A 26,558-nucleotide genomic window follows, 5' to 3' on the forward strand; every position below is an offset into this window, starting at 1 on the left:
AGCAGCAATCTTCATTGTGTTAAACACAGATATTTTTTTTTTCTCTCAAATATGTATATACTCACACCTGGTTACAACGTATTATTGATCATAACATCATAACCAAAATGAACAAACAAAAACATAAACAAAAAAAGGAACATAAAAATCGTTACATCTAGGGTTGCATGCCATCACCTCATTATTTATCATTAAATGTAATTAAAATACATTTTTGCTATTAAAAGAGCAGGGTTGTCATCACAAGGGTGTGTCTGAGAGCGTTCAGGTTTGTGTGTGTTTGAACATAAAACAGCATCAGTTTACATGAAAGTTCTGTAAAAGTCGAACAAACTGAACAAATTATCAGTTCATAAAACACAATGGTGCTGTTAGATATTTTTTACATGTGCATATTGTTCACTCATCAGCTTATGCAAGCAGCATGTGGAGATAAATATGATAAGAATAAATATGCAGATAAAGATGCAAAAAAAGGAGAAATGTTGTTCTTCAGTCAGCATTGGGTAAGCTGATTGGGAATCAAGGAGAGGTTCACTGTTGTATCCCAAGAGTACAAAACAGTGATAAGACAGTGGTTATTAAAAATGTTAGAGATGGAGCTTCAATTGAAACACAGTGGCTAATGCAGTCAACTCCAATTGAAAACCATGGAGAGGTAAGAGAAAGAGAGAGATTCCATATGTTTTCTTTTGGGGAGGGGGGGTGTTATGTAAGTTTGGTTTGGCAAATTGTAGAACTGCACAAAACACACCTCATGCTGTGCAAAAACACCCCCAGCCCCACACCAGTATCCCCTCTTTCCCTCCATCTCTTCCTCTGCTTGATTTCCTTGGGTTGTATGAGTTCTGGCACAGAGCCGAACTGGAAGACCTTGGACTGGTAAACATCAGAAGGAGAAAAGTTTGATTCTGCTTTGTGGCTACCACTTTTTTTTTTTTTTTTGTCTTTTTTTTTTTTATTTTCTATTAAAAAACCCACGAACATCATGTCCTGATGCCACTGCTCCTCCAAAATGCGCAGAATCCTCCTGAGGTATTTCATTTAATGTAATTTGGCTTTGTGAATCCAATCAATAAAGTTAAGATGGTTTCAGGATTTTTTTTTCTCAACTGTACAATGTGTACATCTTAATTCTACAAAAAAAATTAAAAAGTGTATCATGGGCACAAGTGGAAATGGAAATATGTGCAAAGTCTTTTCTGCAATCCTTTTCTAAGATCAAATAGAACAAACAAATGCTTAAACAATCGGATTAAGAACCAAATGTTCTGTTTAACATTTCAAGCTTACCCAAGTTCCACTGTGCACGCAAACCTTTCACAGATGGATACGTGATTAATGAGTACATAACAATGGAGCCTCCTCGGTCCCACCCAGCTTCTCCCACCCACCCCTTCCCACATCCCACCCAAACACCACTACAAAGGTAAACAAGGGATCCATCTCAAGGAGTCTTCATATCCTCATAAAACCCTGGTTGATTGGAAATCAACATGCAAATGGATTATTAAAAACTCTTAAACATGATCCCCATTTAGAAAGTAGTGGTTAAATACTACATATCACTGATACTGCTGCACCAACCCGTCAAAAGTAAACTTTACACAAAACCAAATAAAATCTAAAAGAAAACAATAAAAACAAGTCATGTTTTCTTTCATTATTGAACACACTGGTTATGTGTTATGTTGATAAAGGAAGGAAAGGAGGAAAGAAGGTAGGAATCGTCAGTGTTTTTCATGGCTAAGTACCCTGTTTCTCATTGGCAGGGAGGTCATAAGACCAAAAAGAAATGTAAAAACAAAACAACACTTCAATGTCCACTTCCAACAATTTGATGATGGACACAGTTGTCATCCTTTTCTCCCTTGTTAATATAAGCTTTGCTCTCTTCCCTTCCATCGCCATCATGCTCTTTTGCAGCCATAGCACGTCACAGGTTTACTAAGCACAAAGGTCAAGGATCAAAGTTTCGATTGTACAAATACCCATCCACCACATCTTGCAAGACTTAGCCCCTTTCGAAAAAATGTAAAATATGTGTCTGACAGTGTACTTTGTATTTTCTCTTCTCTGACACAGAAAGAAATCAACACATGCAAAAAAATCTATTACTCCTGATGATATTTTTCAGTAATTTATGCTTTTTTTTTAAAAAAAAAAAAAAAAAAAAAGAAAGAAAAGAAAGCAAATGTGGGATAGAAGTTTTAAAACTAATGGCTATTGTGCTACCAAATAAGCAAACACTAAAATCCTACATAGGGGGATCCAGATGCCAGAATCCCTTTTAAATCTTATAGCTCAGTAGAATAAAAAAGCAATACTTTGCAATTATTTTTCTATGTGCAGAGCCACAAATGAAATGGCCATCATTTGCCTCAGGTTTTCTTACTTTTCTTTCCCTTTTTATTAGTCATTTCCATCAATCTGTAAGCATTATTCTTTAATAACATCTACATTACTCCCTTCTTTTCTTCTCTGTGCTTGTCTCTTAGTATGGGCTTAACACATCAAACCACATTCTGACTAAACTTGTAGCCCCCATCTGCCACAAATGACTAGTTGATCCATTTTGTCATACAGCCACTCACTTCATTCCTCCTTGTCTCTCCTCCTCCACTGGCAGGTGTCTGAGTAGCCATATTTGTCAGAGTAACAAGCAGCAGACCGTTGGACTAGCTCACTGTGACACCTCTGCCCTCCTGGGATGCCTCCATGTCTGGCCCACCCATCTGGTCTCCCTGTCAGGCCTCTTTGCCTCAACTAGTAAGCTCGACACCTGACAGAGGAGGTGGAAAAGAAAAAGAGGAACGAGAACAGTGGCTGTTTTGTCTGTCTTTGAGTCCCACTCTGCTACTCATCCCTCCTTAACTGGCTCCTCAAACATTTTAAGCCCCTATCAAATGGTCGTTCCCTAACACCTTTTGCAGGTGTTCCACAATACTTTAAGCTTTCCAGTCCAAGTAATGGAACTGCTCCATTTCCTCCCCTTTTTTAAAACCTGGGGATACATGTCTCCTAGCATCTTCCTAACCATGTAAACCTTGTGGCAGAGTGCTGGCAATGCAGCCAACTCGTTGGTAAATGGGAAAGAATGGACAGAGATGGTGATATCGTCTGTAAAGAGAGAAGCAATAATACCTTTGCACCCAAATGGGCAGTTCTTTTCAATTACAATGTCAAAGAGAAGAAGAAAAACGTAGTGTGGCTATGGCATCCCTTAGTGGATAACATAGTTGATAAATTATAATACAAACCCAGAGAGGAGTAAGAAGGAGAGAACACAATATTTCTTATATCAACTAAACATCTGACTCCAGACTGGGAATTTTCTTATACACCCGTCTATTGCTGAACTGGGCTGAGTTTAGGACACCCCGTGGGCCTGGGTATGCACTAGTCTTATTGGCTGAGTAAGGCATCACATGCTCTTTATTGTACATGTCATTAGCTATCCGCCCGTCCCTTGAGCAGTATGAAGAGGTGGATTTAACAGAAGAGCGGAGATTGTTCGCATCATTGCGTGTTTTGATGGGGGCTGCTCCTAGGGCTGCCGCAGGAGAACCTACTGCCAGCTGTTTGTAAATATCAGAGGAGCTACGCCCATGAACCAGTCTGCTGCTGGTATCATCCCTCAGCGAGTGGCTGAGGAAAGGGTTTTCCGAGCCATGGGCCGGGTACAGGGACTTGCTCCTCTTGCTTTCCTCAAGATTGTGGTTAAATAGCATTGATTTGGATCCAGTGCCAAACAGTCTGCCAGAGTAGGGACGCATGCCGAAGAGGTTGGCATAGTGCGAGTCAGATGCAGAGTCCAAGAAGCGGTCTTTCTCCTTGAGGCTGACACTGCGTGCTGGTCGACCTAGATCTACATCCTTGGGCTTTTCAAGCATGATGTTGTCAAAGGAGTGCTGACGACTCAACCTCAAGCGGTTTCTCTTTTGGACATGGGGCCCATCTGTTTGTGGCCAGTACAGACCAAACATTTCATCTGGCTGCTGCTGCTCTTGGTGGTGCAAGGTGGGGCTGACCAAGGGGTCTGCAAGGAGCTGGTCTTCACTAATATCATACAAGTTGGCTGTGTGGAGGCATGCCTCACAGCGATTATAAGGTGAGCGTGTGCCAGAGGCTGAGGAAGTTGCAGCTGGGGTGTATGGCCCTCCTGGTGGGTAGCTAGCAGTCACTTTGGACAAGCAGGAACGGCAGTGTGTCTGTTTGTAGCGATCAATGGATTCATGAGGGGATAGGGAAAGGTTTTTCTCTTTCAGGCTGTAGTGTTTAGAGTAAGCTGAGTCTGGCAAGAGATCTGAGTCTGTGTGATGCAAAGGTGAGGAGTTCAGATGAATGATGGGCTGCTCACACTTCCTGTAGTTGTCACTGTGGTCGGAGTAAATTTCAGGGTAATCCAAATCCTCTGCAGCAAGACCGTGACTCTCGCGGTAGTGAATAGGGTCTGAATGGAGGCTCAGCTCTCGGTCTGAGTCAATTGTGTAGATTTTCTCTCCTCCCCCTCCTCTTCCAGTTTGGTTGGTTCCACCACTGACCTGCTTAGTTTTTAAGTAGGACAACTCCACCTCACTGCAATCCCTTGGGTATTTTGACGTCACCGATCTTTTTTTTAAGTTGTCCTTGGCTTTCAGGTGCTTGTTGTTTTCTGGGTCCTTGTAGGAGGCTGCCCTGCTTGAGCAGTCAGAGATGTCGGAGTGGGCTGTGTCTTCAGGGAGGTAGCGTTGCGTCTTCATCGACATTCGTGGGTCTGGCATTAGCATGTCAGGCATCGGCCCTGGTGGCGCAGAACGGAGTGTGTCCACTGACTTCTTCCACAGCGTCCGCGGTGGCTTGGCATTGGTCTGGACTGCGTCAGCACTCACTGCTACCTCCACTGTGTTTGGATTGGCGTCATTCAGGGTCAGAGGATGCTGGCCGCCCTGAAAGATATAATTGTTAAGGTGGTCTTTATGGCGGTTAGCAAGATAGGACTGCAGGTCACCGGTGTCCCCATAGATCATATCTTTAGGAGCGTAGCTGCGGTTGTCAGCATAGATGAAGTTGCCCTTCTCTGCCATCATGTCCATGATCATGGGGCCAGCTGAGTGCATGAATTCTCGTTTGGGTGAGTTCATGTGGGAGCCACCCAGATTAGACATGTTGGTCATCTGTTTGGCAGATTTAATGAGCTTGAGCATTTTGTCCTGAGGGCTGAAGTCAAGATCTGTCTTCTTCTTCATGTCAATATGGACACCATGGATGCAGCTCCAGATTCCCTGTGTAAAATACATGGATGAACACAAACGGTGATGGGGAAAAGTGACCAGAAATAAGAATGAAGGAGAGATAAACAAAAAAAAAAAAAAAAGAAAGATGCACACAGGAAAAAAGTAAATAAATAAATAACAATTACTTATATGTTTTAATCAAATATATCCATGCACTGTAGCTTTTATTAAAATGAATTACACTGGCAGAGACTCAACAAATCATAGTAAAACTGTATATTGGAAGCATTATGAAATGGGGCCATCTTTCATTGTCTGGGAAATGCACCTGCTCACAAAAAAAGTCTGACTAAGGCGCCCTGTACAGATGGAAAATGGTTTTATTTAAAATGTAACTCTTCAAAACAGCCAGATTTAATAAAGACGACAGTGACGTAATAAGAAGAATAAATTGAAAATCAATTCTAAAGACATTAAAACAAGATAAATCTAACTAGCCAAAGTCTTCAGTATCAGCATATGTTCATCAAAACCAAAAGAACAAGGATTCTATGTTTTTGAAAAGGGACACATATGGTATATGATGCAATGCAATGAAACAAGCCCTTTGGGAGCTCCATTAATTTTACAGTACATCTATTTTCTTTGACTGTATTAAAACATGTTTTGTGTAAAAATCAACTAGTGCTCAATAAGAAGAGTTTATCAAAACTCACTAACCAAAAAGCGTAATATCCAACAAATACTTGGTATTTGTTTTATGTTTCTTTTACTGCAAACATATGTTCAAGGAACTAAAAATTTGACAAAGATTGCCACAATTTTTTAGCTTTCACAGTTAAAAACAAGCCCAGTTTCAGGGCATTTTGGCCCAGCATGTAAGTTGTTAAGCTTATCATAAAAACTCAGGACACTAAAAGTGTATTTTAATCTATATTGCTTATAAAAATGGCTTTGAATTAACATATTTTTTCAAGAACTTCACTTTATCCTAACTAAAGTTTGGCTTCACCCCCTCTGCCTCTGACAACTTCTGCATACAAAGCCACACTGCTTCAAAAATAGTGCAGAGATACTGCAGTGCTTTTAGGGATGCATGTCCATGTCTTCTGTTCTCACAGACAACCAGAGAACACTGACCTTTTAGCAGAATGAGAGAGAATACATTGATTAAACCTTGGTTGCTGTGGTTTCACCTAAAAAACATGCCGCAATTAGGGTCTATTTTTGTCGATATTCAGGGCTGCCTCGTGATACCTCCTCGTGCCTCTATCCCCATCTCTCCCTCCCATCCTTCTCTGTGCAGCTCTCCCTTCTTTTCCTTGTTTCAGTAAGTGTCTTAGTTTAATATTAGCTCTCTCTCTCTGCTTGAGTGTGAGAACATGCCTATGCTACTCTTTTATTCATATGTTGTAAAATACAATGCAAACAGGCCTGTCCAACCCCAATACTGTAGCTTTAGTCTCTGGTATAGCTGCAGTGCTTCATCGCACCTAATAGCCTTCATCATGACCATTTCTAACCAAGTAAGAAGAACACCCCAGGCCCAAATAGTCACACAGCTACATATCTGCATGCTCAATTGATGATTCTATGATATTCCTGTTGTCTCTTATTAAGATTAAAAATTTAAATATGTCTAATGTTGAATTAAGTTGTTGTTGTTCTGCTAAACCATTAAACGAGCTAACAAATATTTGCAAAATACGTCTGGGTATGCAAATATTTAGCACATTGACACAAATTGTTCCTTACCCTGCTGATGGAGAAAAGAAGCCCTGGCCTGCCGGAGCAGACGCCGGTGAAGCAGTATCTAAGCCTCCAGTAGAAGAGATGCTCAGAGACAAAGGTAATGAGGGAGAGTCCCATGGCTGTGGCCAGCATGTAGAAGACCCCAGCCATGTTGTCCACATCCAGCTGACTGGACATCACCTCATTCTTTTCATTGTGACAGATTCCCGTCAGCCACTGGGCTTCTAGTTCTTCCATTTCACCTGAAAAACAAAAGACCAGACAGAATCAAAGCAACTCAGTTCAGTTTACTTATATATCTTTAATCCTTAAAGGAAAGTTATATTTCTGCAGTATAGATAACAATGTGAGCGGAATCATTGTGTAAGGTAAGTTGTAGGCAGGAGTGACTTCCTGTACTGGTTCTTATCAGTTTGTATAAGATTTTTTATATTTTTAGTTTTCATTAATGATGTGGACTTGAAGAAGCCTCTGACTGAAGACATACAATTGTTAAAACACTTTTCTATAAAGGGTTTGCAGCTTTTCATTATTTTAGCTATTTATGCAGCAAGTATGGGGGTTCCAGAACAACAGAACAACTGTTGTAATAATAAATAATAATAACAGTGCATAATCATTATACATCATGATAGATGGTAACAATGTTTCATAAAATCGTATACGGATCATGTCTATGTCTATAAATAGAAATGATTTACAGGCCTGGATTGTTATACTATTTTAGTAATCAGTAACTTTCAACCCAATGTAATGTCACAGCAATACTAATGCATTAATTCCCAAAGATCTTGTACTGCTAATGGCAGAGATGGACTCCTACATCACATCCTAAAGATTTGGAACTCTGTGGAAGTTGGGAAAACCTGCTTGTTCATGAAATTAAATTTTTGGATACAAAAAATTACTGAAGATAAATCTGAACAACTGAAGTAACCCCAGATCACAATGATGCTCCCCCAATCTTCCACAATCCAGACAATGGATGAAGCGCTTCATATGTTGCTTCTTACACAGATACCCCCATCACTCTACATCACAGTGAATCCGGATTCATCAGACCATGTGACAGTTTTCCATTTATCCACACAGTTTAACCTTTATGTTCCCTTTTCTTCTTTATCCCCCACATTAGCTTCACTGATGAGCATTTTTCTTGAGATTATTTAGCTGTTTAGTTCCCTTCACAATGTGTGTATGGAAACTTTATTGCTTCACTATTAAATGTTCCCATGAGTTCAGATGCTGATTTTCTTCATTGTCATTTCACCTAACACTTAAGTGACCACTGATCAAACTCATTCATGGTTGATGGTTCACTACTATCCTCCTATAGGTAAAATAATGTGCTGGACTATTCCCAAATTTCCCTGAGGACTCTCCAAAGGGATTAATGAAGTATTTCTATTCTTTTCTATTCTTACAGTAATTCTAATAATTTCATATATATATATATATATATATATATATATATATATATATATATATATATCTATATATATATATACTAACAAACTACAATTTATTTATTTAATCTAAAATAAAGCTACAGATGCTCAGCCTCTATCTTTGTTGTACTGTAGAAGCTAATTACAGAAATCCCATTAAATGAATGGATCAATAGGCTGGTAAATTAAGCAATAAGCCTCTGTTTAGAATTAAATTGAGAAAAAAAAATCTACACTTATAATATTTATTTCTTTAAATATCTACATAGTATAGGCCTAAAAGCATAAATATATCTGGGAGGGAAAGTCCTTGCAAATCCTTTAAAACATAATTTATTGCAGATTAAATAACCTGCAAAATCTAAGAAATCCTAAAATAAAAACCACTCAAGATATAATAACTGTGTTGAAATTACACTCATTATGTCTATGTGTTTCCCATTAGTGCTTTTTTCGTATTTCTGTCAAATTTAGTTTAAGAATAACTTCTACTATTTAGTGAATATAACAGCTTTAGTATGTTTTTAAGGGTGTTTTTTTCCCCTCTTTTCTCTCTTTTTAATGGCTGGTTGTGTCAGCAGCCACTGGCCTTACAGCCCCTGTTGCCAGATAGGACAAAAAGATGGTTTCTTTAGTGTTATTAAAAGAAAGGTAGGAAACAACAAAGACCTTATCTTTTCTCATTCCTCACTTTGTGTGTCCTTCCCTCCATTTGCCCTCCCTCTCCTGGCTTCCTCTGTGACATTTGGCGTGTGGCTAATCCAATCTGTGTCATTCAGGGCCAGATAAGTAAAGCTGCTCGTGGGGAAAGACAAATATCATGGTGGTGCTCAGCTTCATGTCTTTGGGTTCACCCTCACTAAGACATCATTAACCCTCAAGTACAATATAAGAACATTTGTCTTGTGTAACATTTCTGACTACACTAATGGATGTAGCCAAGGGGCATCTTTTTAATCATGTCATGATATGCTCAGAATTAGGATGGATCTTTTGGTTTCAACAGGTCCCTCTGCTATTTTTATTTATTTATTTTTTACTTTAAAACAAATGTATTCAAAGCTGCTGGAACCGCTATTGCCTATACTGTCGCTCCAACTCTAAGATGAACTTTTTTTCCGTTTTAAACAGGTACAAAGTTAATGGTATCAATCAGGTGAAACACATAAATAAATGCCACTAAAAACTGTATCCACACATTTAAAAAAGTCCTAATTTATTTAACTACTCAGCGTCTAAGCATTTAGTGTAAAGATTTTTTAATGTTTTTATTAGAGCTATTTCTCCTACCAACTCTAAGCTACAGGCAGCTCGAAGTTTAATGGGTGTCAATCATCCACCCCCACTTTCACAGCCCCCCTCTCAACTCCACCTCTTTGTCCATTTTTAGATTTTTTGGGTATTACAACAAGCGTGACGCTGCCAAGATGGCAACAGTGGGAACCACCCAATGAGCTTCAATTTACCTCTTCAGTAACCTACGGGCGACGTCACAGAGGCTCCGACCATCTTTTATATACAGTCTATGGTTTACACTTTGCGGAAACATGGTATTCCCTTTCTAACTTCCCCACCAAACATACACAAATCTGGGCCCCACATGTTAATCTTATCAAAAGATGAGATTCTGATTTGTTTTATAGCTTCATCCTTTGTGGATGATCCAGAAAACATGATTTGTTTTATCAATATTAATTATCTGTCTTCCCATTTTGCAAATGGAATCAAATGGAATTTGTTGGAATAAATAACATTTTGAATGGTCAGTTCTATTGCCTATATTAGGTATGTATCTATTTTCTGAGGGCAATAGTCTCTATATGTTACATGCACTTAACATGCACTTTGCACACTGAGTTTTCTATTTTAAATATATTTTAGTAACTGTCATATTGTTCTTGTTTTTATTTGTCCTCAGTGTTTGGCAGCTTTATGGCTTTTCCTCTTTGTTTCTTATTGTGACTTTTGGATTTTTTTTTTTTTCTGTCTCTGCCATATATTGTGATTATTATGTTGTTTACATCATCTTGCTATATATAACTGCAGGAAAATTTGAGATACTAAAAAGAATATATTTGAGGAATCTACTGTACAAAGCAAAAGTGCTGAGTTGCCATTCATTTACTTTATATTAATTCAATCTATTTTGCCTAAAAAACAAGGCTTACAATGTTTTTAAAGTGTTTTGGGCAGTGCTTATCTGTGTTTTCAGGTCTTTCACAATCTTTCTTTAGACATTAATTTTTATGAATTTCATTGATTAATTTAATTTTTAACTAGAATTAATTTCTGTCCAATTCATGTACCACAGGTGTACTTTTCATAGGAATGTACCTTCTTTGTTACTGTCTACTGACAACTTAACACGAACCTATAAATCATTCATGTAAAACAAAAAAAACATATGTGTTTCAAATGTTGCCACATGTGCTTTTGTACATGTTAAACATATGGAGATGTATGTGGGATGCATGTTAAACACATAATTCGCACATAAGAAACATCTAGTTTTGGATCATTTTCATGATAATAACATAAAACCATTTGGTCATTAGGGTTGTAACGATACATGCATCTGTAATCGTATTTTTTGGTATGGAATGATTGGTTCGGAAGAGAGGCATACCAAGTTCCCACGCAGAAGAGTAACTGCCATTCACTATGCTACTGGACGTTATGGCTAGCACCAGTTTTAAGAAGAAACTAGAGCTTAAAGTCCCTCGTCTGTTGTTAAAATATTCTGTTCTGCAGCACTTCCCACTAAAGGATGCAAATGGACAAAGACAAGTGGAGAAGACAAAAGCAGTTCAGTTCGGTTACGCTGCCACGTTGGGTGACAAAAAGCTTGCTGGGTACCCACTTCCACTATTGTGATTATTAACTGTTTCTGATGGATGGCACTAGCAGACTTAACACTTTCCAAACCAGTTCAGCACTAGTGTGGTCAGGTCAGGCAGTGATGTTTTGCAAAAAAAAAAAAAAAAAAAAAAAGTGCACTTGTTGGTGCTTAGAATCTGTATTAATTTCTAAATTCCTGGTTTAAAATAAAAATAAAATAAAAAAAAAAATAAATCCAACAGATGAAGATATTGCTCCCGATTTACCTTACCTTGTGTGAATGTGTAAGTGAATGGGTGAAAGTGATGTATAATGTAAAGCACTTTGGGTATCGTTCTAGGCACAATAAAAGCGCTATATAAATACAGACCATTTACCATTTACCTTGACATACTACCTAGTCAATCGACAGTCGCACTTCACAGGGGCAGAATTAAAAGCATACAAGTCAGATTAGAGGCTTATAAATATTTCATGGCAGGATGGATATCAGACCTACAGGTGTGGAAAATGCACCAAACAAAGTATTTCCTCTTCATGTAAAAGCCAAGTAAAAAAACAGCAGATTCTGACGTTAACGAGATGTAAAAATCAGTGATGCCCCGGTGATATATTTAGGATGTAACATTACTAACAATTACTGTGAGAAACCATTGCTATTTTAGAAATTTTCATTTATTGAGACAACAAAGAAAAATGCATGTCCAACTTTTTATTAACACTGAAAACTGCCGAAATTTGAATTTGTCAAATATTCAACCAGTTTCTCTGTGGTCACATTTACACTGTATGTGCATTTCCATTAGCCCTAGAAATGCGCAAAAGCTAAATATCACAATAAAAAATCGGTAATGGAAACACCTATCTTTTGAAAAAACTCAAATATTTCCAAAAAAGGTTTTACGCTCTCATGAGGTGGTTTTTCAGATGTGTCGATATAGAAGTATATCGCAAAAGTGTAATGGAAACACTTTTCTCGCATTTACGCTTCACCAGGTGTGACGTAACGGGTCACGTGACCAGTTCATGTCAAATAAAGATGGCGCAGTCTGATTAGACGCAGGAGGAGACGGAAAACTTTTTACAAATAGTTAAAGAAAAACATATAATCGTCATCCTTGATAGCAAACAATGGCAAAATGCAAGAGTATTACAAAGATTTAGAGATCTCTATCCTTTTCAAAGTTGAGTCTCGTAGGACAAGATTTTATGAGAATAACGGCTAATGTGCTAAACACCATTCAATGGAAACACCTGCAAATCACAATTGCACTTTATCGTAATGTTAGAAATATCGCTTTTAAAACTACACCTACAGGATGATTTCAAATGAGCTCTTAGCCGAAAACATTGCATACATCAGTTTGATTTGCAAGAAGGGAAACAGGCAGAAAGTTAAACAAAATGAACAAAATGAAAAATTATTTATTTATCCAAGGGTAAAATCATATATAGAACTTATAAAAGGTTGAGGTCAGTCGAGTGACAAAGAGCTGGAGTGAAAATCTGTAGTGAAAGGTCTAAAGCAGGGGTAGCCAACGTTGGTCCTCGAGGGCACCAATCCGGCAGGTTTTCCAAATTCCGTGCCCCAACACACCTGACTTAAACTAACGAATCATTGTGGAGATTGTTGGATCTATTTAATTTGAGTCAGGTGTGCTGGAGCAGGGAAATCTGGAAAACCTGCCGGATTGGTGCCCTCGAGGACCAACGTTGGCTACCCCTGGTCTAAAGAAATGAGTTGGATTAGTGCATTTTTTTTCTGTATAAACACAAATCTTGCATATTTATATGCTATTGCTCAGCAGGTAAGAGAAAAGTATGTGACAGTTGTCTGATTAGCAACATATTTTCTTTCAAAAGAAGGTTTTGTAACCCTGAAGGAAAGAATTTTCTGTCTCCTCTCCTTCCATGAAATGCTGGATGCTCTCCTCCCACATTGTGTCTTTCAGATCAAGTAGCATCTGCCAAGTTAAAGTCACCGTCTTCTATCAAGGACCTGCCCTCCTCACACTTCTTTTCAATGCCTCCTCACGCGCTACAGTTGGTTCACTTTTTGCCCTCTTTCTGACCATCACACACACCCACTGTCACTTTCTTGATAGTGTCATCGCTTTTCACCCTTCCTTTTCATCTCTCCAATCTATTTTGTCATCTTAACTCTATTTCACCCCTTTTCCATGTCACTACCGCCCCCCTTTTCTCACCTTTATGCTTACCTTTGTGATCTTTCTCCATTTTTTTATACACAAGTAAAGCAACACTGAAGTTATTAGTGTAGCGCAGAGATGAAACAGATCCAAAGAAACCTTGGTTGATATTGCAGTAGAAGAGACTGGATGGCATTAATGAGCAAGGGGAAAAAAAGCATGAAGCAAAACAAAAACAGCAAGGCAGATTTTTTTTCATTTTGCGGCCTGCATGCACTGAAGTCATGATACGATTCAGTATGACAGAATTATTGTGACACCAATATTCATTTAATCAACTTCAGTGTACTTAATGCAAGTGGCTGAGAGCACTCACATCAGCAAAATGCTTTTCTTGTAAAATGTAAATGAATCTGTCACTAAAAGCTCTAGCTGTCTTACTTTCTCTGTTGTGCAGGAGGAAACTGTTTATGTAAAAACCTCTGAGGCTACTGTAATAAAGGAATGTTTTGGTTCAGACAAAGTAATGTGTACGCACACATACACAAGCCCACATATCCACACAGATTTGGTTCTGCAGAGAGGAATATATTAGAATAACTTACACACTCTGCCCTCTGTTTAGAGCAGCCTTTGTGTCCAGAATAACATCAAAGGACTATTTATACTTCACTGCTTTTCCTTTGTGCTGTCTGCAGACATAGCAGCAAAGATGTGTGTTGGTGCGCTTGTGCATGTATTACAAAGCTGGCAAAGAACGGTGTAACCTTTCACCTTGTGGATAGTGTCATGCACTTGGAATCTGCATATGAAAATGCTTTGTGTGGTTCTTACCATCTCCAATGATTGCCAGGATAGCCAGATCCACCTGTCGCTTCCAGTAGGAACCTTTTTGCAGAGCAATGCCATAACCGGTGGTAGCAAAGATGTACCTGAATACAAGCACGTCCATACGTGCGCACACAGAAGCACATTTTTTAACCTTTTCAACAAGTATTTCAACCTTTATTTCTCCAGATGGTGACACTAAGTGTGACATCCCATGCATAATGATGCACATAAATGTTATAAAGTGACAATTTAGGTCACATCATGCGAAATAATGCACTCATCTATTAAGTAGATTGACTTCTTATGATGGTACTGCAATGTCAATATGGACATGATGAACAAGAAGGTCTTTACATACAAATGTCAGATAAAAGGGGCAAAATCTGCAGGCTTTACATTTCAGTGACTTGTTAACACTCAAAATTGGGCATAACTGCAGCTTGTTGGATTGTAGAGGCAATTAGTCACATGATCAGATGGAATATTCAGGTTATTCAACCATCTAGTGACTGCGCAGTCAAAAAGTCAGCTATTCTCAATTTCAAAATCTCCCAATCAAACTAAACTAATATAAAAATAGGTTTAAGAGAATATGATCAAACAATAGAAATTAAATATGGAAAAAAAAAAAAATAAATAAATAAATATATATATATATATATATATATATATATTTATATAGTAGACCTTACAAACAGGAAGGAAATTTATGTTTAGTTAATTATTTGTCCCCTTTTAATAATATCATTTGTTGTTGTATTATACACACTGAAAATCCTGATTAGTCCCTTTTTACAACAACAAATAACTTGTAAGGATCATGCTTCTGTGAAATAAGAAACACAGCCATGTGTGTGTGTGTGTGTGTGTAGTTTCCTCCCAGAAATCTACCAAAATCTCTTGCAATATTTTCCTGTTGGTGTTCACTTTTGTTTAGAGATTTAAGTACTGTCACATGTGTATCAGTCACAGATGTATGACAAGCACTTTAATTTTGCCTAGTTAATAGAGAGATATGTCAGAATGAGATTCTGGAGTCACCGGTGCTCCCATATCTCCAGAATCTGGGACCTGGGACATTCTCCAGAATGAAAACATCACAGAGAACCTCCAGAATATGGGAGTGGAGAGGACGGAATGGCCTGCGGCGAGTTCTGACCTCTCAATGCATGTAAAATCATCTTAGGCTTGCTGTACATACTAAGGCGACCACCTTCAGTAACTCCTGGTTGGGGAATGGGAAGCCATCCCACAGCAAAATGTAACCGAATGTGAGGTGTCAAGCTGTTGTGGCTGTATTTAAATTGTCAACACGCTAAAGTATAAAAATGATCAATATGTGTTGTTGTTTCCTCATTACCATGGGATAGTGCAATTACCCAATCCACTAAGCAACTCAAAACAAGAATGAATAACAACAGGTATTGCTCATTCCACAGAAGCACAATCCTTATGAATTATTCCTGATTGTAAAGGTAATAATCAGGTTTTCCAACACATCAACTGGTATTGTTAAAAAGGAGAAATAAGTAAGCTCTACAGGTATCTACTTAACACAAATTTTCTTACTTTTTGTGCAATTTTGTTTCTAAGTATAATTAATGATTTGCAAATAAATAACTGCAAAGAAAGAAGTCATTTAAAATTAATTATCTTTGAAATGATTTTTTTCATTTAATTTTGATATTGTGACAACAGATTTCATAACATTAGCAACCAACTAGAATTCAATTCAGATTATGCGTTTTTCATTCATAGATTACCTTAATTACTACAAAGGGACTTTTGCTTGCAGCCAATACAACACCAACTATTAGAGGACAGATTTTAAAAATGATCTAGCATGTCGACGTTGTGATTGTGATGACACAAAGCTCAGACCTACAAATAAATAATTTGCGGATTGAGACAAGATGGAAAATCCTTACTTTAAAGGTGGTTTGAAAGGAAGAATGAGACTTTTAAAGAATTGCAGCCTTAGTTACCCGCTTCCTATGGTCACCAGCTTACATCCCTCATCCCTGCCAGCCATGTAGTTTAGCACTGCAGCATCATAGATGAAGGCATCCAGTTTGCTGCGAGGAAGACAGAAAAGATCAGAAGAAAACAGTGTGAGGGGGTGAAGACAGAAAGAAAGGAAAGAAAGGCCTTTCACATTTTTTAAAGAGAGTGAGTGAAACATGGACAGAAGGAGACAGGAAGAAGAAGAGGATTTTATATTTCAGAGTGTGCTGTTTGCAGATCAGTTGTGACGTGTTAAATCATCTCCAATAGGAATGCTATCTAAGCGTAACCAAACACAAAGGACACAGTAGGGAACAGCGGTGGTTCAATACAGCATGTTTCATTGATGATAGGACCCTGGGGACACATGGACGCCCTAAACAAACTTTAGACAGACACAAACATTTACACTGTCCTGCTCTCTTCTTTGCCTCAGTTCAAACAGAGACTCGTAAACAAGTGGAAGCAGAAGAAAAAAGATCCCAGCCTCAGACTGACATTTCCAATGTAACTGATACCCTCAGTAGCCACAGCGCTCTCACTATCTCAGCGCCCGCACATGCTCATGCACAAACACGCACACTCAAACAATCACAGCCCTGCTAATAGTCCAGTGACTGGCTGGCATTTACTGAATGTCAGATGCAGCCCTCTAACGGAGGCTCACAGCCGATAGTTTAGCTGTTTAATTAGCTTAACCCACCACTGGCTCCTTCCACACACATGCTGTGTGTCCAAACATGTGGGGAACCGGGGCGTTTGCATCAGCGAGTGTGTGCGATTAGGCAGATGAGACTACACACTGGTGCCTCTCTCAGATCACAGGTTTATGTTTGCATGTTTGTAGGTACTAGCCAGATGTAATGTAGCTCTGAAATCTTCCGCCACAACATATGCAAAACACTTTTATATTAGTGCATGCTATGTAACAGCACAGAATGTCTTCTGTGCCACTGGAAATATGCCACTTACTGTGACTTTCAAGCTTTTTTTTTCCACTATCATGAAGTAACTTTTAAAATACAGTTATATGAAAAAGGAAGTTTTAAAGTTGTATGTAGTAGAGCTCTGGGCGTACATTTCATTTCCCAGATATCACAAATGATTGAAAGGCAGCTGATGCTAATGATGTTTTGGGCAAGTGTCCCCTGTTGCAGAGTCTTTCCTCTTGGGCCAACACATCCTGTAACAGTGTGTGATGTCTGCAGATAGGATGTTCTAAAACCTTGCCCTGGAGTTTAACTTTTTTAAGTACAGCACGTTAAGGGGAACGTTAAGGCATGATCAATCTGGAAACTTATCACATGTAATCTAAAACATTACCTCCACCAAGGAGTAGGTCATGTATTCAGATCACTACCTGGATTTTTTTACTATGGGCAGATTATTCAGAAGTTATACTTCTAACTCAAACATAAAACAGAAAAAAAAAACAAAAAAAAAAAAAAAAAAAAAAAAACAATGCGGTCTCTGAGTGCTTCTAGTTTTTAAACTATTTTAGGCTCAGTTGCTTATTCTATTCAACAGAGAGGCATAAACTTGATGCTATTTATTCAAAGATGAATAAAAAATTCCAACTTACACAGACAGAGAAGATGTGGGGAAAAAAACATATCTCAAAAAGCCAGGTGTACAATGTTTGGTTCTCTGATGTAGAAACAAACCAAAACTGACTGAACCAGTTGGAGGTCACTAAATATGGCCGCCACTGTGTAGTGCTTATGGAACATTGATTATCTTTTTTCTTGATACAATTTAAAAAGAGAGAAATTACAAGGGAAATGTGTCTCTCCTTTGTGTCAAATTACTTCTGATGTGCACTAAGCTGTCATTTAACTTAAAGACTCTTGCTGTCTAAGCTTAAGAACTCCAGAGTACTTAATTATCAGTCGGTCAAAGGAACTGTCCAAGTTTGTTAGTAAAAAAAAAAAACAACAAAAACAGGATAGTAAGTAAAGATGACCGTGGATCAACTTGCCAGTTTACATTGAAATGGAGGACCATCCATATTCTTTGCCCCACGAGATGGAGAAATAAATGATAACCTGGAGAAAACGAGAGTGTACATTGGTGGAACATTTACCAGATGGAGGCAATTAATAAAGGAGAGGGACTTCAAAACTGATGCAAAGATTGCAGGCTTTCTGCTTGATAGGTAAGTTAATTCAATCTAACAGTGATATATATTTTGGTTTTATGTTAGAAACAGGGCAGGGTAGTCCAGCAACTACTTTATCCTCCCAATTAAGTCGGATCATTTACATTTAATTGCTATATAAAATGGCAGAAATGGCTAATTTATTAGTTAGCCTACAGTAGAAAACTCCGTTGCAACAGTTTTCAGTTGTTACTCTTCACAGAAGTTATACCGTTTTCCTCTCCCTCTCCCTCTTTCTCTCCCTCTTCCTCTCCCTTCATCAGATGATCTCTGAGTCTGCAATACATGGGGAACATGCTTATAACTCATCGGCATAAAAAAAAAAACAAAAAAAAAAACAGAATTATGTACCTCATCACCTGACAGGACACTCAAACTTGTGCGAGAGACATTTTCACATTTATGACTCTCCGCGGTTTCCGTAGTTGTAAAAACGCGCTTAAACGGTGAGGTTCCAGAGTACACCACTTGGTTGCTTGCATTATATTAGCGCACAACTAGATGGGAGTAATTCCTATACAATGGGGCTTTAAGCCTTTCAGCATAGTAAAGCAAAAATAAAAACATGACATTATCATGTCCCCATTAAATAAACCCACAAACAAATCCAATAGCAAACACAAATAAAAGATTCAATTTTCCTGTTATTCATAACTGCATAATCAGAAAAGAATCTGTCAAAAAAAGACATTTCTAACAATTGCATGCCTCACTACACGTTCTGTCCATCCCTCATTCTGACAGAATGCCAGGGGGTGGGCCAGTACTTCCACATGGGGCTCAGGTGCGTCATCAACATTGTCCCAGAGGGACAGTCCGTCTGGTCGTGATGTTATGCAGGACAATACATGCAAGTATTATGTTACATACTCCCTGTGGTTCCAATCGCAAGTAGTTAAGGCATGCAAACCATCTCTTCAGAACTCCATTTAAACGCTTGACTGCACATCTTGTTTTGCAATGAGCAGCGTTGAAGCACGACTGGGCTGGTGTGGCTGCTGCAAGAAAGGGCGTCATCAGCCATGGTAGGAGTGGATAAGCACTGTCCCCTAATATGATGTCATCCGGTTGGTTGGTTTGGAGCTCTTTGTACAAGGCACTCTCCCTCATGATTACGAGCATCATGAACAGACCCTGGCCATTTCACGACACAATTTGTGATGGTGAAGTCAGTGTTGCCCACAAGTTGGAGGTTGATGCTGTGCCTCCCCTCCTCAGGTGAGGAACCCTGAACAGTCTTTAGTCTGGTAACGTGGACATGGAGCCCTTTTTTCTTTAAGATATTTTCACACTATCCATAATGTAGGTGGACATGTATGGCGTTTATTCGGTTCCAAAAGCAGTGCGCTTGAAAACTGCCCGCGCACATAAAAACAATGCACGCGCACAGGGATCATCGCGCGCGAGTACGTGATATGAGCGAGTAAATCAGTACCCGCGAGTTAAAACACACTTTGAGAGGAGGCATTTCTACTTTGCTAGGGAATAACACAGTATTTGCAAGCAGAGAATCACCCTCGTGAGAGCTCATCAATCCCCTGTGTTCACATATGTGGACCAACGTCCTCGCGGCAGCGACCCGCTCGCTCTCAGTTCTGTCACTGCACGCTCGACTCAACAGTCCTCCCTCGCTCGATTGCTGGAGTTTTGAGACTCTGGAAGCGGAGACTTTGGCTGATGTGTCTTATCCTCTGATTGGTCAGTTTAAATGCTGACACATTGCCCGGCCAAGCTAGTGCATTCGGGGACTTTGTCCACCATAACGGGAGCACGGTTATTGTTTACATGCTAATTTAATAGACAGAGAAATATGTCAAAAAAGATATTGAATAAGAGTACACATAGAATGCTCATTAATCGTAAAAAAATTATGGCAGAACCAGTACACTTCTAGAGACTATGTTTAAAAGTTTCAAGCTATTGTTTTTGATTGCTATATTGCTGTAAAAGCCTCCTCTCCAGAAGGCAGCCAAACATAGCTGGTACTGTATGCATATCACTCAGACTTCACTTTATAGCCACTTGGCAAATCTAACTAGCTGCCTCTGAATAAAAACTCATAGTCCAATGTGACACACTCTGAATCATCTAAAAGGAACACTGACATCTATCAGTTTGTCATTTTTCCTTCCCCAAGGTTTGTTTTTATCATTTCATTATGCACACTGAAACTGATTTATTTACTTTATTGCCTTGCCCTGTTGTCTTATGTCATTAAAAAAGTTTGAAAGATTTCACTTGTTTTCTTATCCTGTGGTGCCAGTCCCACCAGTAGGTCAGGTGACTTTTTAGTTAAATCAAGTTGTTACTCAGTGAGACATTTCATTTTACATTCAAAGCAAAGCAACTTTATTTGTACAGCACAATTCAACAAGATGGTGATTAAAAGGGCTTTACAAAGACATTAAAAACACAAGATTATATGAAGCATAATTTAAAAAAAAAATGAAAAAAAACTAAGCATGATCACGTTTTTTTTTATTTATTATTATTATTTTTCTTTTTTTTATCCAGCTTAGGAGAGACGGTGCAAATTTGGTCTTTTAAGTGCAAATTATTGAAATGCAGCTGAGAGACAGAATCCTGTCTGAAGAGGATCTTCGGTGTTGTCTGTATTGTCTTTGACTTTAAATCCATACTGCTGGGACATTACATGTTACTGCACGGCTGGCTTTAATAGATGAAAGTAAGCCGTATAAACCTAATCGTTTAACCATATGAAAGTGAATTGTAAGGACGGTTATCAGTAAGAAATATAGAGGCTAATGAGGATATCATGTCTGATCTTTAATAAATTAAATAGTTTTCACCCTCAGTAATCCGATCGCTGCTGTCTGTTCCGTAGTAGAGTCTAGCAGTGCCGGGTTTGTTTGGAACTATTGGAGGCTCCATGACCCACGTGACCGAGTATATCGAAGGCTTTGTCGGAGACAAGGGAGAGAGACCGAAAACTGACCAATCAGGGGATAAGACACATCAGCCAAAGTCTGCGCCTCCAGAGTCTCAAAACTCCAGCAATCGAGCGAGGGAGGACTGTTGAGCCGAGCGTGCAGTGACAGAACTGAGAGCGAGCGGGTCGATGCCGCGAGGACGTTGGTCCACATATGTGAACACAGGGGATTGATGAGCTCTCACGAGGGTGATTCTCTGCTTGCAAATACTGTGTTATTCCCTCGCAATGCAGAAATGCCTCCTCGCGAAGTGTGTTTTAACTCGCGGGTACTGATTTACTCGCTCATATCACGTACTTGAGCGCAGTGATCCCCGTGCGCGTGCATTGTTTTTATGCGCACGGACGGTTTTTAAGCGCGCTGCTTTTGGAACCGAATAAACGCCATAGACATATACTTGTTTTATATGTGTTGTGGCTCTGAAGAGGTGTCATTCAATCGTAAGTAAATAGGATTCTGGATCAGGGTGATCCAATCCTATTTTACTTTGAACAACCGGGGTAAAAGTAAGCCGGATTATGTGATCCGCCATTCCGAAAAATCTGGATAACTTTTATCCAGATTAAATCTTTTGAAGAACTGGCCCCTGCACATTCATGGTCTTTTGCATTCAGAAACACCGTCACGAACCCATTTATGGTGACAACATGTCCTGTCAGAAGTCATGTGGAAATGGCTTGTGTTTCTGTTCAGAGTGATGGAGGAGGAAAGATTATTCTTTATTGCCTAGTTTGAAGCCAACTAAACATCTTTGTTTAGTTCACTGATTCAAGGTTTGGTCAACATTTATTTAAAGTAATTCATTTGAAGGACACTTGCAAAGTTTAAGTGCAGGAGATTAATGTAATTTAACAATCCTATTAACAAAGTGAAACTAACAAAACAAACACTACAGAGAAATGAGGGCAGTGTATGTTTTGGGATCGAGGCAAAAACTTTTTTTTTTTTTTTTTTTTTTAGAAAAGAAAGAGGTTGTTATATTTATAGCAAATTATTAAAATAGAAAACAAATTAAGTGGTTGCGCTACACAGATGAGGCATATCTGCAGCTTGAGAAGAACAGAGCCTCCTTTGGGATGTTGTTTTTTTTATCCTGTAAAGCTCTTTGGTTGACTTCGGTTGGTTTTAAATGTTCTGTAGAGATTACGGTGATTAGATTTATCCATCCATCCATCCATCCACCCATTTTCTACCACTTATCCATGGTCGGGTTGCCAGGGCATGCCCAGAACACCTCACCAGGGAGGCATCCAGGAGGTATCCAGTCCAGATCCCCAAGCCACCTCATCTGGTTATTCTCGATGCGGAGGAGCAGGGACTCTAATCTGACGCCGTCTGGGATCACTGAACGTCTCATCTTATCTCTAAAGGAGAGCCCAGCCAACCTGTGGAGAAAACTCATTTTGGCTGTTTGTATTTGCGATCTTCTTCTTTCAGTCACTAGATGCAGCCCATGACCATAGGTGAGGGTAGGGAATGTAGATCGACCGGTAAAGCAAGAGCTTTTTCTATCGGCTCAGCTACTTCTTCACCTAGACAGACTGATGCAGTGTCCGCATTACTGCGGATGCCACACTGATCTCCATGTCAATATCCCGCTGCATCCTCCCCTCACTTGTGAACAAGACCCCATGATACTTGAACTCCTCCACTTGGGGCAGGACCTCATTCTCGACCTGTAGGAAACACTCCACCCCCTTTCTGGCTGAGGACCATTAGCTCGGATTTGGAGGTGCCGATTTTGGTCCCAGCTGCTTCACACTTGGCTGCGAATTGCTCCAGTGAAAGCTGAAGATCAAGGCCCAATGAAGCCCACAGAGCTTCATCATCTGTAAAAAAGCAGACCCAAACCTGAGACCACCAAACTGGATCCCCTCAACCCCTCGGCTGCACCTAAAAATTCTGTCCATAAAAGTTATGAACAGAATTCGGTAACAAAGGGCAGCCTGGGCTGGAAACAAATCAGATTTTCTGCCAGCAATGCGGACCAAGTTCTGGTATCATTTGTGGGTACCAAGGGGGTCCAGCACTCTATACTCCCGGAGCACCTTCCACAGGAGTTCCAGGGGGACATGGTTGAAGCCTTCTTCAAGTCCACATAGCACATGTAGACTGGTTGAGCAAACTCCCATGCCCCCTCCAAGACCCTGAAGAGGGTGTACTGTAGAGCTGGTCCACTGTTTCACAACCGGAACGAAAACCGCACTGCTCCTCCTCAATCTGAAGTTCGACTATCCGACGGACCCTCCTCTCCAGCACCCCTAAATAGATCTTACCAGGGAGGCTGAGGAGTGTGATCCCCCTGTAGCTGTACACCTTCCAGTCCCCCTTTTTGAAGAGGGGGACAACTACCTGTCTGCCAGTCTAGTGAAAATGTCCCCGATGTCCATGCTATGCTGCAGAGGTGTGTCAACCAAGATAGCCCTACAGCATCCAGAGCCTTAAGGAACTCCGGGTGGATCTCATCCACCCCGGGGCCCTGCCACGAGGAGCTTTTAACCACCTCAGTGACCTCAACCCCACAGACAGGAGAGCCCACAAACGAAACCTCCAACTCTGCTTCCTCATGGGAAGATGTGTTGGTGGGACTGAAGAGATTTTCGAAGTATTCCCTTCACTGAACCACAACATCCCCTCCCAAGTCAAGGTCAGCAGTCCCCCATCCCCACGGTACACAGTACTGATGGAGCACTGCTTCCCCCTCCTGAGCCGTCAGATGGTGGACCTGGATTCTGGAAGCCGTCTGGAAGTTATTCTCCATGGCCTTCCCAAACTCCTCCCACATCCGAGATTTTGCCTCAGCAACCACTGAAGCCTACCAAGACCCATCAGCTGCCTCTGGAGTCCTACAGGCCAAAAAGGCCTGATTGGACTCCTTCAGCTTGACGGCATCTCTCACTGCTGGTGTCCACCAACAAGATTTCTGCCGTGACAGGCACCAACAACCTTACGGCCACAGCTCCAGTTGGCCACCTCAACATTAGAGGCACAGCTACAGCCCACTCGGACTCAATGTTTGACTAGGTGATTAATCGCATTTTAATTGCAATATTTGCGACAAAAAGCAACACTTTTTTATTTCAAAGATTTTAGTAGAAGGCTGAATCAAAAACTAGACACAAACACTTATATTATAAACTAAAGCTCTAGTTATGTCTGGACAATTTAATTGCATTTCAACTAAAAACAGTAGAAAACTAAATAGAAAATGTCCCTGGCCAACATGAACAGACCTAAAATTGAAGTTTTAAATAGTAATTTTAAATACTTAAACTGCTCCAGTTATTTTCAAATTGATACATGATACAGTACTTAAACTTTTTACACGTTTTCGTCCAAACTCTTCATTAGTAGGCATTAATATATGACAATAAGCCAGGGCAGGATCAGCCAGTGGAAACTTTGCGTGTTTCGTTTGCAGTCTGACACCTCTTGCAGAGCTGAACATCTGCTGCTCTGACTGCAGCTGTGTGTTGTTTTGGTTAGGGGAGGGGCCTGTGGCAGCATCCCTGGCTCATTGAAAAGAAGTAAACAATATGTGCTTTCACATTACTCTCTAATAACACCAGAAAAGGTTGCTAAAGTTGTCCCTATTCAATATTTTTAAATACAGTTGCTGGATGGTTCGGAAAACTCCCTAAATTTAGCACCAAAGTCGCTAAGTTGTTAGCTGAGCTCTGATGTGTGCATGAGTTTAATGGGTACACCAAGAACTCGTGGTCTGACAAAGGTTCTACGCTGTTTGGAATTCAAACTCTGATTAAATGCATACATTCTTTAACACGTTAATATTTTTTTTTTTTTTTTTAATGAATTCATTGGGTTTAATGTGTTAAAGTCCCACCCCTAATTAAAATATATTCTGTCTATATATATATATATATATATATATATATATATATATATATATATATATATATATATATATGATCTCACACATAATGCTGAAAGGCTTTACACATAAAATCTGTTACAGCCCTGAGAAACAAAACTCTGCACAGAAAAGCTAAACTGATTTGATTACATGATGGGAACTGAATTATGTTTGAATTTATGTTATACGGAAATATATACAGACAGCGGTAAGAAGAAGGGAGGGATTGTTCTTTATGTGAATGAACGTTGGTGCAATCCCTGACACGTCCGTGTCAAGGAACGTCTCTGCAACCCAAACGTGGAACTGCTGGCTGTCGGGCTACGGCCGTATTACTTGCCAAGAGAGTTTACATCAGCCATTGTGGTAACTGTTTACATTCCCCCATCAGCTGATGAGGAGGCCGCCGCTGACGTCATCAGCTCCATCGTCTCCCGGTTACAGACGCAACAACCAAATGCCTTCATGGTTATCACAGGGGACTTTAATCATGCTAGCATGGATAGAACACTGACTGACTTCACTCAGTATGTGGACTGCTCCACTCGGGACAATAAAACTCTGGACCTACTGTATGCAAACGCACAGGGAGCACAGTGCAACCGCCCTTCCCCCCCTTGGCAGGTCAGATCACAACCTTGTTCTGCTTTCACCAAAGTATGTGCCTATTGTCCGGCGGCAGCCTGTGCCCACAAGGAGAGTGAGGAGGTGGACACAGGAGGCTGAAGAGGCCCTGCAGGACTGCTTTGACTGCACAGACTGGGATGCACTCTGCCTGCCTCATGAGGACATCAACGGTATGACGGACAGCATCACGGAATACATCAAATTCTGTGAGGACACTGTCATGTCCTCCAGGACTGTTAGATGCTTCCCAAACAACAAGCCGTGGATCACTAGCGACCTGAAGACCCTACTCAACAAGAAGAAGAGAGCCTTCAGGTCTAGAGACAGGAAGGAGCTGAGGAGGGTGCAGCACCAACTGAGGGACAAGTTGAGGGAGTGTAAGGACTCTTACAAGAGGAAGCAGGAGGCCAAACTCCAGAAGAACAACATGAAGGAGGTGTGGTCTGGAATGAAGGAGATCACAGGATGTGGGGGGAGAGGCAGACTGGCTGATGGTAATAGGGAGAGAGCTAACGAGCTTAACACCTTTTTCAACAGGTTTAGCTCTCAGACTGCCCCTGTCTCCTCTGCCCCTACCCCAGCCATCCAACACCTCCCCCCTCCTCTTCCAACTGCTCCACTGCTCTCCCCTCCCCCCCGTACAGTGAGCCCACTGGATCAGACTGGACTTCAACCCATAACACCTCCCCCCGCCCCAACCCCTTCCCTT

The 26,558-nt window shown here is 40.1% G+C and overlaps 1 protein-coding gene and 1 long non-coding RNA gene across 2 annotated transcripts in view; one reads left to right on the forward strand and one right to left on the reverse strand.

Moving 5' to 3' along the window:
* Nucleotides 1-1,422: 1,422 nt before the first annotated feature.
* The window catches only part of grin2aa (glutamate receptor, ionotropic, N-methyl D-aspartate 2A, a), a 171,990-nt gene continuing 146,854 nt past the window's right edge, over nt 1,423-26,558 (reverse strand). Inside the window, exons 12-15 of the mRNA XM_041975865.1 lie at nt 16,221-16,310; nt 14,239-14,336; nt 6,972-7,210; nt 1,423-5,264 (exon numbers count right to left, since the gene is read on the reverse strand). Of these exons, the coding sequence (XP_041831799.1) occupies nt 3,306-5,264; nt 6,972-7,210; nt 14,239-14,336; nt 16,221-16,310 (2,386 nt within the window). The 3' untranslated portion in view covers nt 1,423-3,305. The remainder of the gene's footprint in view (nt 5,265-6,971; nt 7,211-14,238; nt 14,337-16,220; nt 16,311-26,558) is intronic.
* Nucleotides 2,735-26,013, forward strand: LOC121633679. The gene is made up of 4 exons (XR_006009098.1): nt 2,735-2,746; nt 18,661-18,671; nt 19,363-19,366; nt 25,944-26,013. It is a non-coding gene; the product is annotated as an uncharacterized LOC121633679 (long non-coding RNA).

Source organism: Melanotaenia boesemani, chromosome 2 (assembly GCF_017639745.1).
Source record: "Melanotaenia boesemani isolate fMelBoe1 chromosome 2, fMelBoe1.pri, whole genome shotgun sequence".
NCBI lineage: Eukaryota > Metazoa > Chordata > Actinopteri > Atheriniformes > Melanotaeniidae > Melanotaenia > Melanotaenia boesemani.